Source organism: Agelaius phoeniceus, chromosome 8, assembly GCF_051311805.1.
Source record: "Agelaius phoeniceus isolate bAgePho1 chromosome 8, bAgePho1.hap1, whole genome shotgun sequence".
Taxonomy (NCBI): Eukaryota; Metazoa; Chordata; class Aves; order Passeriformes; family Icteridae; genus Agelaius; species Agelaius phoeniceus.
The window spans coordinates 38,011,879-38,030,871 of NC_135272.1; the positions used below are offsets into that span (position 1 = coordinate 38,011,879).

The following is an 18,993-nucleotide window of genomic DNA, read 5'->3' on the forward strand; positions in this document are numbered from 1 at the left end:
TAACAAAACCTGGAGTAAACTGTTCCTCCCATATTAAGGCTTCTAAGTAGTGTTACAATTATTCTGCAAAGAGATAGGCTTCTGGAATGTAGTGTCTGAAGGGCTGCACACCTTCCTGTCCCCACTACACAGAGCTGCCTGTGTTTCCACTTGCTTTTTCTCACATACAGAGTCATTAAATGTGGGTTGCAGGTGACAAAGTGGTGGCACATTGTGCAGAGGCAGAAGATTGGTTCTTGCAACCTTAATGTTTAATTTTCACCTCTTGCCTCGGGTATTTTTTGACAACATATTTATTTATCGAGGAGATCAATTTGCACTTTACAGTTGTTGCTGCAGTCCTGTTGCTGTGTTCTGACAGCTGTGCTCCCCACACTTCTCTGATGTTGCAGGATTGCACTGTGCTTGCTACCACGGCCACATTCGCCTTGTGCAGTTCTTGCTGGATAACGGAGCTGATATGAATCTTGTAGCTTGTGATCCCAGCAGGTCCAGTGGAGAAAAGGATGAGCAGACCTGTTTGATGTGGGCTTATGAGAAAGGTATTTCAATTTTCCAGTTTCTGCTACAAAACCCACAGAAGCTGTGCAGGAAGGAGAGGGCAGCATGGGAAGGAGATAACACTGAAAAACAACCTGCCAGTGCCTGCAGACAGAGCTCCCAGCACCTGCTCCCCAGGCACTGCCACAAAGGGTTACAAACACCAGCCCTTCAATCGTCATCTCAGATCTCTGCTAAACATTCATTTCATCCAGCACAAACTCAAGAAGAGTTCACTGAAGACGATTTTCAATTTCCATTGTAGGATTTCTGCAGCAGGGTTTTCCTTTGCCATATCTTGCATTTTAGGAGTAGGTGGACTCGAGAAAACAACTTGCTTGTTTTTACTGGCAGAAATTTCCATATTTCTACTATTAAGAATTGCAGTAGGTTTAGATTAGCATCACCATGTCTTTGCATATTATATAGTCATGTTTTACATTTTTTTAAAAAATACCCTATTTAGTATAAAATAATATTTTTTTTAAAGTCTTTTGAGTTACCTGCAAATCCTTGTATTTCTCTTTCCTTCCTAGGTCACGATGCAATTGTGACCCTCCTGAAGCATTACAAGAGACCTCAGGATGAATCCCCCTGCAATGAATACTCCCAGCCTGGAGGAGGTATGGGCTGAGCAATCATTTTATTCAAAGGGCCTGATCCAAAGACTGCTGAAATCTCTGGAAGTGCTCCACCCATGTCAGAGAGCTTTGGGTCAGTCCTGTCCAGCACAAATAAAATCACAGTCATGAGACTCAGCATTTTCTGGCCATACTCAGATTCCTTTCAAGGCTGCAGCCATACAGCACCCCAGGCTGCTGTGCCTGGTGCAGTGAGGAAAATGAACTGTACCCCAGCCCAAGCCAGCTCCCATCAGATGTGTTGGTGTGTTTATCTGAATTCTCACCCTTTATTATTAATTCTTTCTGGCATCATTGACTCATTAATTTATCAGCACCATCACTTATGTTGTCGTTGAGCTCCATAATTTCACTCTGTTCTTTATTTCAGACGGTTCCTACGTGTCAGTGCCATCCCCCCTAGGAAAGATTAAAAGCATGACAAAAGGTATTTGCAATGGCAGAGTGGGAAAGTGTGAACTTTTGTGGTCCTTTGATCCAATGTGTTTGTCAGCCTGAGCATCCTACACAGGATTCATTATTCCTGGACGTTTTATGGTACATTGTTCCATTTTCCTGGGATAATTTTAGGAAACAACATACTTAGCTTTGTTACTCAGTATAATGACAATTAATATAATCAAATCATTACATCCTTCACAGCATCAAAATGCTCTGTTTAGAAATATTCTGATAAACTTTATAATAATAAACTAAAAAGATCAACAAGATAAAGACATTTGACAACTAAATTCATTTGCAAAGTTTAGATTCCACATGTCCAAATATTCTGATAAACTTTATAATAATAAACTAAAAAGATCAACAAGATAAAGACATTTGACAACTAAATTCATTTGCAAAGTTTAGATTCCACATGTCACCAAGAGCCAGTCAGCTCTGGAGTAGCATCCCCAGCAGCAGCAATGGGCACTGGCTACACAGAGAGAAGGGATGAATTCTCCATGTAAGGAATTCTGCACTGCCATCCCGTGGTACAGGTAGAGTTTGGGAATGTGGGACAGTGCTCATGGCTGGCAGGTGCTAAAGCCAGGAGTGCCCACGGCTGCCTGTGGCATTGCAAGGATGTGGCTGTCCCTGGGCTTTGCTGCAGCAGGGAGCAGGATTAGCAGTCCATTTACAGGGAAAAATCAGCTTTCCCAGTGCAAGAGTTCTGAATGTCAGTGCTTTTATGCTTGGTCCTCCCCTGGCCATGTTTTACAAACAGGATGGGTGTTCCTCTTGCAGAAAAGGCTGATGTCCTCCTCCTCCGTGCTGGTTTGCCATCTCACTTCCACCTGCAGCTCTCTGAGATAGAGTTCCACGAGATCATCGGCTCAGGTACCAGAACTGAAAGGGCATTCCCTTTAAATATTTGGTGTTCATAACAAACGTATTTGAGCTTATTTATTTTAAACTATTTTAGGGTCTTTTGGAAAAGTCTATAAGGGACGATGTAGAAATAAAATTGTTGCAATCAAACGGTAAGTTTGTCAGGCTGCTCCATCCTGCTTGGTCAATCACCTAGTTTGAAGCATTTCCATATTTTATGATACCTTTGCCTTCTGCCTCCTCTCATGTCAACGCTAAGCTACCGAGCCAACACCTACTGCTCCAAGTCGGATGTGGACATGTTCTGCCGCGAGGTTTCCATCCTCTGCCGACTGAACCACCCCTGTGTCATCCAGTTCGTGGGAGCCTGCCTGGATGACCCCAGCCAGTTTGCCATTGTCACCCAGTACATCTCGGGGGGATCACTCTTCTCCCTGCTCCATGAGCAGAAGAGGTATTGCCCTCATCCACCAGCGGGGCTGCTCACAGAATTTGGAAGAGCAGGGAATCTAAGCTGATGTAAATATTCATTTCAGCATAGGACAACAGAGAAAGGAACACCCTAGAAAATGTTGAGCTTTGGTTCAGTTGACTGGGTGTACAAGGTACACTGATAAGTCTTCACAAACTTGTTGTTGTCATTATTTTACAGTATATAGATTTACTTTACATAAATTATGTAGCATTATTTTGCATGTAAAATATTTTTTATTGTTGCACGATTTACAGATCAGCATAATTTTCAGCTGCCTATTAACTTCAAGTAATCTTTTATTTTTTTTACAAAATACAGAATTCTTGATCTGCAGTCTAAATTAATCATTGCTGTAGATGTGGCCAAAGGCATGGAGTACCTCCACAATCTCACACAGCCCATCATACATCGGGATCTGAACAGGTCAGTTTCTGTCTCTAACCTAAAAATTTAGACAACACAAAGGCTCAAAGCCACAGGGACACTGTGCAGTCTCCTGCAACGCCAGTGTCTCATTAGCACTCAGTTGAAAATAATCTCAGGGGTTTTATACAAACCCGTACAAGTCACAAGAGCTGAACTGTGGTTGTCCTGGAAGGCTGCAGTCACTGACAGTGTTTTCCTGCATCTCTTTGTTTTCCTGAATCTCTGTTTTCCAGTGCTGAATTTCAGCCTAACACCGTCTGTCAAAGGGCACTTGGTCACATTCCCTCATCACTTCCTCTCTGTCCCTTTGCTTTGTCTCTTTACTGTAAATATTTCCCCCAGTCAGTGAGTTGGTGTGTTTCTCGGCTTGCTTGGCTCGTTTGTTACAGCTAACAGCAGCTCTGATTGCTGCCCCTGGGAGCTGGGATCTTGCACGGGCCTGGGCACTCATCCATCTCCTTGGTGGTGTCCCAGTGGGAGCACTGAGGCCTCGGTATCTGCAGGGAAAAGCCTGTTCTTTCTGTTCTAGCTACGGGAACAGTCTTGTGCGTGTTGCAGCAACAGGGGATGAAATACTGAGCTGCACTGATTGCAAGATTGGAGGTGAAAATGATCCTTTGCTAAAGCCAAAACATGGTCCTTAGCTCTGTCAGCCCTTGAGAGCAACAGGCAGCCTGGAATGGCATCTCCACTGTGCTTTGAGCCTCCCTCACATACCTGCATCCCTGCCCAGTGCTTCCAGGCCACAAACCTGTGTTGTTCCAAGGGACAGCCTTGTTCCCGAGGCAGTGGCACGAGCCAAGAGCCCCATGCCTGACTCTGCAGCCTGTGGAACTGCTCTAGGGGAGCCAAGGCTCAGACCAGGGCAGCCAAGGCTAAGACCTCACAGTGCAGCCCCATGCCTTGGTGGCTCTGAGGAGAACAATTCTGCATTGAAGGATTTTAGATAATTATTTCCTCAAAAGAAAACCCAAACCAGTACCTTCCTAGAGAGCCAGAAAGCCCCACAGCAGCCATACAGATCATATTTGTAAGGGTCAGAAGATAATGTGCTCTGGGGTTGTTGGTGCCATTGATGTGTGCTGCTGGGAGAGCTCAACTTCTGAAAGTTTAGTGCAAGAGCAGGAGTCATGTTTGCAGCATGAGTCCCAGCCAACCCACAGGCACAATTACCAGATGAAAATCTTTGCAACAGCTTAAGAGAAAGACTAAGAGAGAAATTCTGTGTTACATTTTGCCAGTGGCTTCACAGGAGCCTCGTATTATTTACCTTGAATTTTCGCATAACTCATAACCACCTTTGTGAATTCTGAAATCTAATGCACTGCATATAATGCATTAAATAAACCTGCAATATGGCTTGACAAAATAGAGAAGAAAATTAATCTTTCGTGTCTCTACCCTGGAAAAGGGGTTATCCTTCCATTTGAAGAATAATTGGGAGTTTTATTTTGCTTTTCAGTTCTGACAGCCATCAGAAATGGTGACATGCATCAACTTATTTCCACTTACACCACGGTGAGGGATGGCAGCCACGATGATAATAGCACTTTAATAAAAGAGAGACCATTTTATTATCCATTTAATTTAAGCCATAACAGCTGAACATGGCTGGAGGAAGCCTTTGAGCGACTGACCTGCTTTTGATGACTCTAACTATCTGTGAACACTTCTGAGAGCTGCTTGGTGAGGGAGATGAAAGAGACGATGGCAGCCCGGTGGTAATGAGGATGGAGTCGCAGACTCCTCTTTGTTGAAATATCCCTTGTGAAATCTTAAAATATCCATTGCTTTTCATTACACCCGCAGCATGTTAAAGGCAGAAGGATCTTTTAATGGCCCGAATCTCTGTGAAAGGGACATGCTGAGCCTGCCACTTGCCATGGGAGAGAGAAGCCTCCGTGCCTGGCAGACCCAGCACCGCGTCCTTTCACAAAGCCAGGATGATTGCACGCTCCTCGTTCTTATCTCGTTTTCTTCCTTCCCTGGTTTCATGAAGAGAACAATGCCTGCTCTCACCACTGCAATCCCTGTGTGACCTTAACAGAAGACAATTAATTTCTGATTCTGCTGAACTCGGTATTAGTCTTCTGCCAGCTCAGTTCAGCTTGGATTTTTCTTGCTGTATTTCTCAAAACACAAGCTTAAGAGTTACCTGTTGCATCTGAGGTTTTCAAATTTTCAAGTGCCACTGAGGCAATAATAGCATTTTTAAGATGTACCTTCCAAGCCTTATTTCTGTGGGGTGTATTTTTTACTGTAAAAAAGAAAAATCAGCAACTGTAAGGCTCCCTGGAGGTGCCAGACTGACAAAGCCCTCCCAGAGCCTGCTTCCTGCTCTCAGATATGCCCATCAATGCACTCAGCACCAAGATGAGCATTTCAGCACTGTTGCTCAGATCCTGGGCCAGGGGAGGCTCAAGTTGGGCATCAGGGAGAATTTCATCACTGAAAGGGTGGTCAGGCATTGGAAGAGGCTGCCCAGGGCAGTAGTGGATTTCCCATCCCTGGAGGTGTCCAAGGAACAACTGGACATGGCACTCAGTGCTCTGGGCTGGGGACAAGGTGGGGATTGGTCACAGGTTGGACTCTGTGATCTTGGAGGTCCTGGAGACTTCCAGTGTCAAAGACTCTGTGATTCTGTGAAAGGCTGATGCATGCCATGAGGAGAAAGGGAATTTCAGTTGATTTCTCTGCTTCTCCACCAAAACTGTCAGCCTAGGTCTTCATTATGTCTTGACTTGTCAAGTTGGATTTATTCAGGTCTATACGATCCTGGAATAAATTGAAGTTGAAGCTAGGGCTCAGTGCAGTTTATTCACATTGAGACATGGTGATAATTTTTGTCCCTACTGACAGAGGCCAAATTTGAGCAAAGACCACAGCAAAGTCTGTAGCTTTGCATGGCTTGTGTACCTGCACCCACCCTGGGGCACAGCCTTCAAGTCTCTCTAGTTCAGTCCTGTGTTTGATTCATATTTTCATTTGGCATATGGTGTGGGTCTCAAAACAATTCCACGTGTCATACTAAAATCATGTCAATATTTTGATGGAAAGTACATGTGAGAGCTAAAATCAGATCAAAAATAAATCAAGAGAGTGATGTTTACAATTTTATGATTAAATTTATCATCCCAAGGGTTGGGTTTAGGTGAAAGTGGAAATCTTGAAGACAGTGATTTGTGGGAGTCCTGCTTGAGAGAGCTTAAATTTTTTTCTGTCCTAAGACTGTTATCTGGTAAAATTTGTGTTCCTCCCTTGACTGTTCTTCTTTGTTTGTATCCACAGCTCTAATATGAGCAAGTTGTGCTTTTTGTTGAGACCATCAATATTACTTCCATTTTCCCTCCTCATGTAAACTCTTGCAACTTTTTTGTTTCTGTTTTTCATACACTTTTCACTCTTCTGAATTTTCTTGGCTCAGTCAGCATTTGATAAATATCCTGAGAGCACTGTTGTGTCCACATTCCTTATGTTGTGGTTTGCTCAGCCCTTCCACAGCCCTGTGCCATGAAGGTGCAGTGACTGGGGCAGGGAAATCTTCACCTCCAGAGGTACTGGAAACTTGTGACCCAGCTAAAGCAGCCTGTGGGTCTTTCCCCAAGTTTCCATTTTGTTTGAAACCCTGTGGTTTTGTTGCTGATTTCTAAAAGTCTCTCTGGATTTGTTGCATGCAAGTCAGTCAAAGGTTGGCTTGTCCTCTCAGGGGTACTGTGTACTTTCTAACAGTAAATATGAGGCATACCTATAGACATTTAGCTATCTGATGAGGTGATTTGAGCTCAAATGTTTAGCTATGATCCAAAAACTATAGCATTTTCACCATCTTTAAGATGCTATCAAACAATTACCTATGTTTGTTTTTTTTTTCCCTAGTCACAATATTCTCCTGTATGAGGATGGTCATGCAGTAGTTGCCGATTTTGGAGGTAAGGTGTTTTTATGAAACACTTATAAATTAACCCCAAATTCTCTAAAACTAAACATGTGCTTACTGAGAGGGCCCTGTGGAATTGCACTTAAGGTAGGACTTTTGTATAATAAGTGTATTGGCCTGAGAGTAATTCTTTTTCTTGCTCTGTTTCAGAATCTCGATTTCTGCAATCCCTGGATGAAGACAACATGACAAAACAACCTGGGGTTTGTTTCTTTTGTTTCTTGTTTTGTTCCACATAATTAATATCAAACATGCAGGCAAACACAGTTTAGGAGAAGAAGACATTGGAAATACCTTTATTGGAATAGATGGACAGGTGTAGTATTAAATCTCTCTCAATGTTTCTCTGTCTTGGTTTTATTTTTTTCCTCTGTCTTCAATAACAGAGATGAGGGAATATATAACATCTGCAGCAGAAAACAATGCTTTATAAGGCTGTCTTTGGAGCTCTATTGCTGCAATTCCTTACTAAAGAGTTATTTTTAATCCACTCTTCCCTACTCACATGCTGTTGGCAGGTGGTTCCTTTTTCTAACAGCTGCTCAGCACTGGTTCCCTTATTTCACAGTCCTTTTCTTCACAACAGCCTGCTGCTCACAGTCAGGTTTACACAACAGCTGTTGTCTTCATGGGTGTGAGTCCAGATGTGTCCTGTGTGTCACTCCATGGCCAGGAATGTTCATCCCAGCTGTTCATGTGGTGATGGGATGGAATGGAGAGGGCAGTGCCAGAGGATGGTGGTGCTGCCCTAGGCCTTGGCAAGCAGCTCTTTAACACTCAGTAGTGGCACTCACTGGAGGGCAGGGAGCACAAGGACTCTAAAAATCCACCCTGAACCCATTACTCCGGAGAGATGAATTGCTTGTGAAGCAGCCTCAGAACTGGGGGTCTGCAGGGAGCAGCAAGACCCCAAGAGAGCAGGCTCCAGTCCAGTACAGCTATTGCCAGCTTTTACTTCTGCCAGCTGGAGCAGTGGTTAATTCCCATTATATGGCATATGTGCATATATCTCTCAGACCACGTGATGTGGTCTCCAGACCTTGAGCCTGCGGTTCTGTTTTTATTCTCACCCTACTGTGATGTTTTTAAGCCAGCTCAGCCTGGCTCTATGGACCTGAGACAGCACCAAGGTAATGCAGGTACATATCATGCACTGTACCACACTGACTGGGTCTTGCAAGCCAGGGGAAAGTTTTTCCTGGCAGATTACCAATCATTTTATGGAGTGATGGAGGCAGGAAATAAGGAAACAAAGGAAAACAAGCCTACAAACACAGAAATAGGTGCTTGTGTGGGGAGGCAAACACTGCTAATGTGTGATTGCTGTTTCCTGGTGTGCAGAACCTGCGCTGGATGGCCCCCGAGGTGTTCACCCAGTGCACAAGGTACACCATCAAAGCCGATGTCTTCAGCTACGCTCTGTGCCTCTGGGAGCTGCTAACGGGGGAAATTCCCTTTGCTCACCTGAAACCAGGTAACATGCTCAATGAATTAATATTCTAAATTTCTCTGAAGTCGAGAAGTAGCTGCACTGTGTAATTTTAACCCTTATCATACTGAAGTGCGCTATGAAGTGCTGAGATATGGCATTTGGTGAAGAGCACAGACCTATCCTGTCTAGGTCTAGGACTAGCAATAAGACACTCTGACTACAGAGTCTCTGTATCTCACATGAATATTGGGATTGCAAAGCCATTCCCTGGTACATCTCCTTGGTGTGCCTCAAGACAGCATCCACAAACTGGGGGTAAAGGGGGAATGTACAACAGCAGAGCAACATTTCCAGGGCTGCACTTTGCACTCCTGAGATTCTGACCCCTGGATGTCTGACAAGAGCTGTTAGGGGACATGAATGCTGCAGGACACGGTCAGAGCCAGCATGGGTAAGGAGGGAGGGTTAAGCCCCTGTGCCAGTGAGACCCTCACTGCTGTCTGACCTGTGACCAGAAGTGGGCCTGTGGCCATGGCACGGGCATCTCAGTCTGCTCTTGGTCTGATGGAAAAAGCCTCCTTTAACCTCCAGCCTCCATCCAGCCTTTATTCATTGGTTGGATGGCTCAGCAGCAGGTTTCCACACCTGCTGGGTGTCTCAGCGGTGGGCAGGGGTGTTCCTGGGGTTGCTGTGACTGTAGGGGTTGCTGTGACTGTCTCAGCAGTGGGCAGGGGTGTTCCTGGGGGTGGTATGACTGTAGGGCTGTGTCTCAGCGGTGGGCAGGGGTGTTCCTGGGGTTGCTGTGACTGTAGGGCTGTGTCTCAGCAGTGGCAGGGGTGTTCCTGGGGTTGCTGTGACCATAGGGCTGTGTCTCAGCGCTGGGCAGGGGTGTTCCTGGGGTTGCTGTGACTGTAGGGCTGTGTCTCAGCGGTGGGCAGGGGTGTTCCTGGGGTTGCTGTGACTGTAGGGCTGTGTCTCAGCAGTGGCAGGGGTGTTCCTGGGGTTGCTGTGACTGTAGGGCTGTTGGGGTTGCTGTGACTGTAGGGCTGTGTCTCAGCAGTGGCAGGGGTGTTCCTGGGGTTGCTGTGACCATAGGGCTGTGTCTCAGCAGTGGGCAGGGGTGTTCCTGGGGTTGCTGTGACTGTAGGGCTGTGTCTCAGCAGTGGGCAGGGGTGTTCCTGGGGTTGCTGTGACTGTAGGGCTGTTGGGGTTGCTGTGACTGTAGGGCTGTGTCTCAGCAGTGGCAGGGGTGTTCCTGGGGTTGCTGTGACTGTAGGGCTGTGTCTCAGTGGTGGGCAGGGGTGTTCCTGGGGTTGGTGTGACTGTAGGGCTGTGTCTCAGCAGTGGGCAGGGGTGTTCCTGGGGTTGCTGTGACTGTAGGGCTGTGTCTCAGCAGTGGCAGGGGTGTTCTGGGACCGGGCTGACCCCAGGTGCTGACGGGTGTCTCAGCAGTGGGCAGGGGTGTTCCTGGGGTTGCTGTGACTGTAGGGCTGTGTCTCAGCAGTGGCAGGGGTGTTCTGGGACCGGGCTGACCCCAGGTGCTGACGGGTGTCTCTGGCTGTCCCGTGCAGCGGCAGCAGCAGCAGACATGGCTTATCACCACATCCGCCCCCCCATCGGCTACTCCATCCCCAAGCCCATCTCTGCCTTGCTGATGAGGGGCTGGAACGCCTGTCCTGAGGTGAGTGTCCCCAGCAGAGGGAAAATGGCATTTTGCTCTGGCTGATGCCCCCAAAATCACAGTTTCTGTGGGAAGGGTCACTGCAGAAAGCCCTAGGCAAGCAGGCAATGGGGTGTGTCAGGAAATACAGGAGAGTTGCTGAATTGAGGAGGAAAGTAAATTAACATTTAGCCTTTCAACAAAACTTAATTAATCACGTAATGCTGATTATGACTTGAGCTGTTACAGAGTGAGTAGAAAAATCCTTGCTGCTCTCAGATTTTTGTAAGCAATGGTTAATTGACAGCATGTAACACACATTCATTTTAAATTCATTAATAAGGTGTCATATTAAAGTGCTGACTTAAGCAGGCACTGAGATGGGTACAGTCCCTGTGTCTTGTCACCATTCCCACAGCCAGGCAGCCCCTATAAGGAGAAACCATCTTTTCAGAGTCCCAGAGTAACAGTTTGTTACCCATCAGTGTGACTCCAATGTCACTTCATCTTTAGAGCTTCAGGACAGAACTATAAAACAATTGATGGCTCAATCAGCCCATGGATGGCCAGAGCTTTGCACAAGATGTGAGAAAAAACTTGTCAAAATTATCTTTATTAAGGGTTTTTTGCTACTGTTGTTTATTAGGCCCTATTTTGCTTTACTAAAAGTGTTTTGCTACCATTTGTTATGGAAAAATGGTGAGTTTTGGGGCTCAACGAGTGTTCACAAGTAAAATTCCCCACAAGGTCTGCTCTGTTTAAAGGAAAAAAAGGGAGTGGGGGTATTGCTGGATGGCCATGAAATGCCTCCAAGTTAGAAAATGTTTCCTTTTATTTATCTTTCATTTCATTCAAGGCTCATCCCAGCTGAAAACTAGTTCCCATGTGCCATGTCCCTGTTTCTATTTATCAGGTAGCTGAACATCTGTTTCCCAGAAACTTTTGACAGCAGCTGTTTCCAAAGGCAAACTGGTGATTAGAAGATTAGCAGCATCTCCTGAGAAGCCTTTTTCATTGGCTAATTGGATTTGTGAGCTTTAATTAGAGCTAGAGAATTTGCCATAAGGCCTAGGGCTGAGCTCTGTGAAGAAGTAAACATTTAGTTTTATTAAGTGCAACTCTCATGGACAAGGGAGGGAGGAGGATGGTCATACAGGCAGGCTGGCCAGGAACTCGTCCACTGCTCATCTCTGCTGTGGCTGTGTCTGAAGTCCTGTTCATGGGCAAAGAGAAAGTCAACCTAAAGAGCAGGGCCAATAATTTATTGATAGTTTTTTTTTGTGACCTAGTCATCATTAGCTCAAATCTAATTGTTACAGAAAGAGAGATGAATTGCAGTTTAAGTTCATATGCACACACGTCTTCATGTTGTAGCTCAGCACTGAACTTGCAGATTTCATCAGATTCCCAAACAGACTGACAGCTATGCCATGAAATTCAGAGAGGGGAAATGATGGGGACTGTGGCTCATCCCTTCCCTGTGTGTCAATCTAATCACATCAGATCTGTCCCCTTCCATTTTTAACCCAGCTCTGGTTTTCCTGCTGTGTTCACAGGGGAGACCAGAGTTTTCAGAAGTTGTCACAAAGTTAGAGGAGTGTCTGTGCAATATTGAGGTAAGGACCCGGCTGCCAGCAGGGGAGGTCTGTGTGTGTGCGAGCAGGTGGGAGTGCAAGTGGGCACAGGGACAGTGGCAGCAGCCAAGGACAGCGGTGGCTTTGGAGCGGATGGAAAAGTCCAGGGAAAAGTGGGATGCAACTTATGAGAGAGATGAGAAAGGACTGGTAAATTAAATATGCCATAATGGTACCTTTATTTATTTTTTTTTTTTAATCCAGTTAATGTCTCCAGCCTCCAGCAACAGCAGCGGGTCCCTGTCTCCCTCATCCTCCTCAGACTGCCTGGTGGCCCGGGGTGGCCCTGGCCGCAGCCACGTGGCCGCTCTGCGCACTCGCTTCGAGCTGGAGTACGCCGTGAACGCGCGGGCCTGCGCCGCCTGGGCACAGGGGTGGGTATGGGACAAACACCCAGGGCATGGGGTGGGTATGGGACAAACACCCAGGCTGCCTGGGCACAGGGGTGGGTATGGAACCAACACCCAGGCTGCCTGGGCACAGGGGTGGGTATGGAACCAACACCCGGGCTGCCTGGGCACAGGGGTGGGTATGGAACCAACACCCAGGGCATGGGGTGGGTATGGAACCAACACCCGGGGCATGGGGTGGGTATGGAACCAACACCCGGGGCATGGGGTGGGTATGGAACCAACACCCGGGGCACAGGGGTGGGTATGGAACCAACACCCGGGGCATGGGGTGGGTATGGAACCAACACCCGGGGCATGGGGTGGGTATGGAACCAACACCCGGGGCACAGGGGTGGGTATGGAACCAACACCCGGGGCATGGGGCGGGTATGGAACTAACACCCGGGCTGCCTGGGCATGGAGTGGGTACCAAACAAACACCCAGGCTGCCTGGGCATGGGGGGGGTACAAGCCACCGGGCTCTGCGGGCTCCCCTGCCATGACTGAAGGACAGAAGCAGGCTGTGCTGCTGAGAGGTGGCATGGCAGGACCAGGAGGGAGCACTGGACCTGTGTCATCAGCTTGTCCATCACAAAGCGCAGGCTGACATTGGGAGGGCAGCGGGGGAAGGTGAAAGTGTCCTTGCTGAGAAGGGAAGGGACAGGTGGACAGACAGAAAGACAGAATCCAGAGCCTTCCAGCAGGTACAAAGGCAGGAGACAACTGTGTAAGGAAGAGCCTGACAGAGGTTTGTGGCAGTCAGCATTGCTGGGACTAGTTCTACCAAGGTACATCCTAAAAGCTGGGTATCACTCATTTCATGACTACAGAACAGTAAGAACTCCTGATATTTTTTAAGGTAGGGACACGCATGGGATCTACATTATTGTACCATTAAGTAAATACCTGAGGTATTTTACCCTACCACTTGGAGAACTGGTTTCAAGGGCAAACATAGCAACTCCCATCTCTAGGATCAGGGATGAACCACATGTTAGCAGGATAGTGGGTTTTGTCCATGACCGGAAGATAATTGCACCATTTTCTTTGCCTGAGAAATGTATTTGCAAGAACCTCATAGCAGTGACACATAAAGTACATGTCAATGACCCTGGATTGATGCCAGGAATTTTTTCCAAGATGGCAATCCAGAGACAGTTGTGAAGCCCCAAATGGGGTATTTGAGGGCAATTACTCTGAGAAGGGTAACTGAGTGCCAGTAAGCCCTGGGGGTCATGGTCTCACTTCATGCCTTATTCCTGCTTTTTGTTTACTGCACTGCTGTGGCCAGGCCCCAGGCTGATGTCTCATGGTACTGGTCTTTCCTTCCACTTTGGAAAAAAAGTTCTCATGGCCTGGAGATGTGCCATCATCAGTCTTACAAACTGACAGCTCCCGTTTAAATTGCAGCACTGGGCAGCCCCCTTCTCAGGGCCTGTCTCTGGATGACATGAGAAGGACCTTCCAGTACCCACCCATGGACAAAAACGGTGAGCTGCTGCAGAGTGCTGCAGAGTGCTGGCACGGTGGGGCAGGGCTGGGGAGCACTCTGTGCCAGCTGCAGGGACCCTCTCTGCTCCTGCAGGATACGTGTCGGACCCCTTGAGCACCATGAGGTTCCACTCCTGCAGCAGCAGCTTGGAGGACAGCAGCTGAGGGATGGAGCGCCCACCTGCCCCAGCCTGGCACCACCACGGAGCCCTGAGTGTCACACTGACATCCCTGGACTGAACAGCTTTAGTGTTGATGACAAATGTCCCTGTCCTGCATTCTGCTTTTGCATCTCCCTCAGCTGACCACCCCATGCCCTGCAGCAGCAACTCCGACCACGGGGCATTGAAAAAGAGAAGAGAGGCAGGGCAGCAGAAGTTGAACTCTTCCTCTAGAAGCAATTACAGAGTTAATCACGCTGATATTTTCTGGGGTCTTTTTTCAAATTAACAAAAGTTACCTGTAATACTGTCTGTGTGGCCAAGGCAGAGCTGCCTTCCTGGCTGAGCAGGAATCAGTATTTCCCATTGATGGCAGGGTTCTGTGATGTTATTGAGGATGTTGTTTCTCTACAGCCACGATCCCTGAAGCAGGTCTGCAAAGAGGCCTCAAGCAGTGTGACAGACATGAGCTATGACTGCATGGTGGGCTCTGACAATGGCACACCTGCCATTATTTCAGTAGTGCTGAAGCAATAAAAATGGGGAAGATTTCAGTAAGTGAAGCTTAGAGGTCGTTTTCCATTTGTTCTGTTTCACTTGCTGAAAAGTTGAATGGGAGGGCGCTGTTACAGCTCTGTCACAGCTCTCCCAGCACTGCCCCTGGTACCAGTCAGTGGTTACCACTGTTCCACTGCGCTCATGTCTCAGGTGCTGTTCCATTTACACCAGCAGCTGCTGGGACAGTAGAAATGTCAGAATAAATAGACAGGAAAGCCTGGGATGGGGCTCACCAGGGCCCTGCTGGACCCTGTCTGCAACCTCCAGGAAGTCACGAGATTTCCATGGAAGGGGCTGAACAAGAGGAACTATAAAGCTCCAGCAAACCACAACAACACAACATCCGGATTTGTCTACAACTGGAGGAAATCTGTTGTATTTTTTCTAGGAGTGCAAGCAAGGTTGGCAGTTTGCATGCTGTGAGGGAAGAGGGGCAGAGCAGAAGGGAGAAGCTGCATCTGGGATGCTGATGAAAATTGCCTACCTGACTCTAATTGGCCAGATGATGATCTGCTCCACATGGCCAAGCTACAGAAGCACAGGCAGGGAAGAGGCTGATGAAAGAGGGTGGATAGAGATAAGGTCTCATTCCTTGATCTTTGCATTGGCCAGAAACACCATTGGTGCAGAAAGGATCCATTGTCATATCTGAAACATCAGTTCCAGCACAGATTGTTTTTCAGCCGGTATCTTACAAATATCTCTGCATTCTTTTCCCCTTGCTTAAAGTAACCAGGCAGTGACTCTGCATTCAGTGACTGGGCCTGAAAACCAGAAACTAAACTGGATTAGGAAAACAAAAGTGGAGCAAGGAAGCAGACTCATGTGCATTAATACCTCTGTGTACTCACTGATACCTGAGCTGCTGGTGTCATCCCTGAACACCTTCTCAGAACATGTCAGAGGGGAACACATGGAAACAACAACAACAAAAAATCAGAATGCAAAACTTTTTTAGTTTAAAAGCTCTTTTAAAAGACAAGTGCTTGCAACTAATTTTAACACTAATTAAAATTACTGGTTCCTTGAAGGATACAATGTCTTAGTTAATTGCTCTCTATAGGAGAAAATCAGGCTCAAGGGGAAAATGTGTTTCATAGGAGTGATCACTTAGTGAAACAAACAAAAACCCTGAAATATGTAAATGAGTAGAACATGTTCCAAAGCAGTCTGTGAGAGTGCAAGTAGCCTGTGCTGTTCCCAGAGAAGTCCCAGCACACCAAAATATTTACCAAGAATGAGATGCTAAGAGGATTCTTACCCTGTTTTGGAGACCTGCCAGTGCCTGGCAGCTGTAGTGATATTTTAAATTGTTTAACATATCAGCAATAGGTGATCTGGATTAAAACAATCTGGAGTCCAATCAGACAAGGGTTTGGACAGCAGCCAGAAGTGAGCCCAGCACTCCTGCAGCAGGTCCCCACATTCCCCAGCATGGCACAGCACAGCACAGAACAGCCAGGACAGCCAGGATAGTACAGGACAGCACAGGACAGCACAGGACAGCACAGCCAGGATAGCACAGAACAGCCAGGACAGCACAGCCAGGATAGCACAGGACAGCACAGCCAGGACAGCCAGGATAGCACAGGACAGCCAGGACAGCCAGGACAGCACAGGACAGCACAGCCAGGACAGCCAGGATAGCACAGGACAGCACAGCCAGGACAGCACAGGACAGCCAGGACAGCACAGGACAGCCAGGATAGCACAGGACAGCACAGGACAGCACAGGACAGCCAGGATAGCACAGGACAGCCAGGACAGCACAGGACAGCACAGCCAGGACAGCCAGGATAGCACAGGACAGCCAGGACAGCAAGGACAGCACAGGACAGCACAGGACAGCACAGCCAGGACAGCACAGCCAGGACAGCCAGGATAGCACAGGACAGCCAGGATAGCACAGGACAGCACAGCCAGGACAGCACAGCCAGGACAGCCAGGATAGCACAGGACAGCCAGGACAGCACAGGACAGCACAGGACAGCACAGGACAGCCAGGATAGCACAGGACAGCCAGGATAGCACAGGACAGCACAGGATAGCACAGGACAGCCAGGATAGCACAGGACAGCCAGGACAGCAAGGACAGCACAGGACAGCCAGGATAGCACAGGACAGCCAGGATAGCACAGGACAGCACAGGACAGCACAGGACAGCCAGGATAGCACAGGACAGCCAGGATAGCACAGGACAGCACAGGATAGCACAGGACAGCCAGGATAGCACAGGACAGCACAAGACAGCCAGGACAGCACAGCCAGGACAGCATGGCTGGCACAGCACAGAGGGGCTGCCTCAGAGGCTCAGCCCCAATGGGCAGGCAGAGGAGTTGGTCCTGTCTGGTTTGTACAGCTGAGCCCCAAAACCACTCAGGCAATTCCTAGGCAGGAAGCCCACCTTGCAGCCCTCATTTCAAACAGATGGATGAGCTGCCCATGCTGTGCACCCCCAGCATCCTTGGTGGTGTCTGTGAGTCACTGTTCCACATATCTGCCAGCAATGCCAGGGCTTGGTGCCCATTCCAGGAGCTAGACTTTAGACTTTTCCCATCCTGTGTCCACAGTGCACAGCTGGCATGGTTTTGAACTGATTAAATGCATCTCTTCAGCTGTGGAATGTCACCAGGTTCCAGCTGTTTGAGGCACATCTGAGGCACAACCATCAGAAGCCAATGACAGGCAACTGAAAATACCTGACACTTCAGGGAGTTAAAAAAGCATTCCTGATGAGCCAAGAATGAGTTTTGCCAGTGGCAACACTGTTGGATAGTTTGCTTTGCTCACATATGCTCACTTTAATTATTAGTCTTTTTTTCTTTTTGCTGCACATCTTGTTTTTCCCTAAGTGCAACCTACTTTTCATTTTGAAGTTAATTACTAATTAGCACAATATAGGAAAGCAGAAAGGACTATGGGAAGCTTTTCCAAACCTATACAATTATCCATTTCCATGGTTTTCCTTATTACCAAACTTCTGCCTGCTCAAGTGAGAGAGACACTAATGTTTTGGAAGTCCACATATGTGTTCCTAACCACAGGATTCTTTCCCCCAACTGTTAAAACCATACACATAAGTGTCACTTATAAATATTTCAAGACTGTTAAACAATGATCTGTCAGCATTCCAGTTCCTTACAGTCACACTGCTCTGTTCATCAAGGCCTTCTCTGGTGTCCTGGTTCTCCTGCAGCCCCAGAGGGGCTCCCAGGGAATCTCTGCCAAGGCAAATCCCTGCATCCCTCTCTGTCTCTGCTCACCTGTCCCCCGGGACCTGCCGCCCCTGTGTCCGAATGCCCAGGTGTGGCCACACCTGCAGCCCTGAGCGTGAGCTTTAGAGGGTACCTGCACAGGGCAGCTTTAGTGGCACAAACACTCACCCCAACATCAGTCAGCCCATTGGCAACCAGAGGAAGACACTGAAGCTCAGGCCCTGCTGCACTGGCAGGGCTTATTCCTACAGTTAAATCCCTGGCATAAATTGAAGGAGCTGCACACACTGGTACAGGTATTTAATAGGCCTGAGTGAACAGGTATTTAATAGGCATGAGTATGGACAGAGAAAGCACAACCCTCTGAGACATGTGCAGACTAAACACACAAATGCAACCAGCTCTAGTACAGGAACATCTCTAGGAGCAAACACACAGCAACCACTTGAACACGTTTGAGTTTCCAGTTCCATGTATATTGATCAGAAGTGACTCACAGCACCAATCTGCTCAAAATCCTGCTCATTTCAGCATCTTTTCCCTACTTGAAAACGCAGTTACGGTCCCCACTCTGTGGGGCTGGGTCTGCTGCACCCACCAAGCTTGGAGTGCCTACAGGCTGCTGCACACCCAGCCCCAGATGCCTGGCCCAAAAGGGTCCTGGGGCCCCAGTGTAGCCAGAGGTGCAGCAGAGCTGAGAAGAGCCTTGGGTAGCAGAGAAGGGCAGCCAGGCTGAGACAACTCTAAACTCACCACCCTCCTGGCAGCCTCAGCTGAGGCTCCACTGACTACTCCTGAGTGACTCCAGCAAAAGCAGAAGGCCCAGCTTTATGCATTTACAAATACCTGTTGGAATTGTTCTGATTTAAGAACTTTCAACAACATTTCCACGTGCTGAGAATGCCCTGAAGCGTGGCCAGCAGCAAGCCTGGATGCCCAAGGGGAGGGAAGCCCCCCACACGCTCCTGGCACAGGGGCACTGTGCATGCAGGAGGGGTCCCCTCCCCTGGCACGGCATGGGAAAGATCCCAGGATAAAAGCCCTGCCTGCCTAGGGGAGGAGGGAAGTTCAGCCAGCCCAGTATTTCTCTGGTTTTCAAGAAAAACAAGGCAGACAGCTG

The 18,993-nt window shown here is 47.9% G+C and overlaps 1 protein-coding gene across 1 annotated transcript in view; it reads left to right on the forward strand.

Annotated features, from left to right (window-relative positions):
- Positions 1 to 16,140, forward strand: part of TNNI3K (TNNI3 interacting kinase) — a 31,433-nt gene extending 15,293 nt beyond the window's left edge. The window contains exons 12-26 of the mRNA XM_077182710.1: positions 393 to 542; positions 1,077 to 1,163; positions 1,552 to 1,608; positions 2,409 to 2,501; positions 2,587 to 2,644; positions 2,752 to 2,946; positions 3,286 to 3,390; positions 7,270 to 7,322; positions 7,481 to 7,533; positions 8,672 to 8,804; positions 10,334 to 10,443; positions 11,979 to 12,038; positions 12,261 to 12,430; positions 13,859 to 13,938; positions 14,034 to 16,140. Coding sequence (XP_077038825.1) covers positions 393 to 542; positions 1,077 to 1,163; positions 1,552 to 1,608; positions 2,409 to 2,501; positions 2,587 to 2,644; positions 2,752 to 2,946; positions 3,286 to 3,390; positions 7,270 to 7,322; positions 7,481 to 7,533; positions 8,672 to 8,804; positions 10,334 to 10,443; positions 11,979 to 12,038; positions 12,261 to 12,430; positions 13,859 to 13,938; positions 14,034 to 14,104 — 1,475 coding nt within the window. The 3' untranslated portion in view covers positions 14,105 to 16,140. The remainder of the gene's footprint in view (positions 1 to 392; positions 543 to 1,076; positions 1,164 to 1,551; positions 1,609 to 2,408; positions 2,502 to 2,586; positions 2,645 to 2,751; positions 2,947 to 3,285; positions 3,391 to 7,269; positions 7,323 to 7,480; positions 7,534 to 8,671; positions 8,805 to 10,333; positions 10,444 to 11,978; positions 12,039 to 12,260; positions 12,431 to 13,858; positions 13,939 to 14,033) is intronic.
- The last annotated feature ends 2,853 nt before the right edge of the window (positions 16,141 to 18,993 follow it).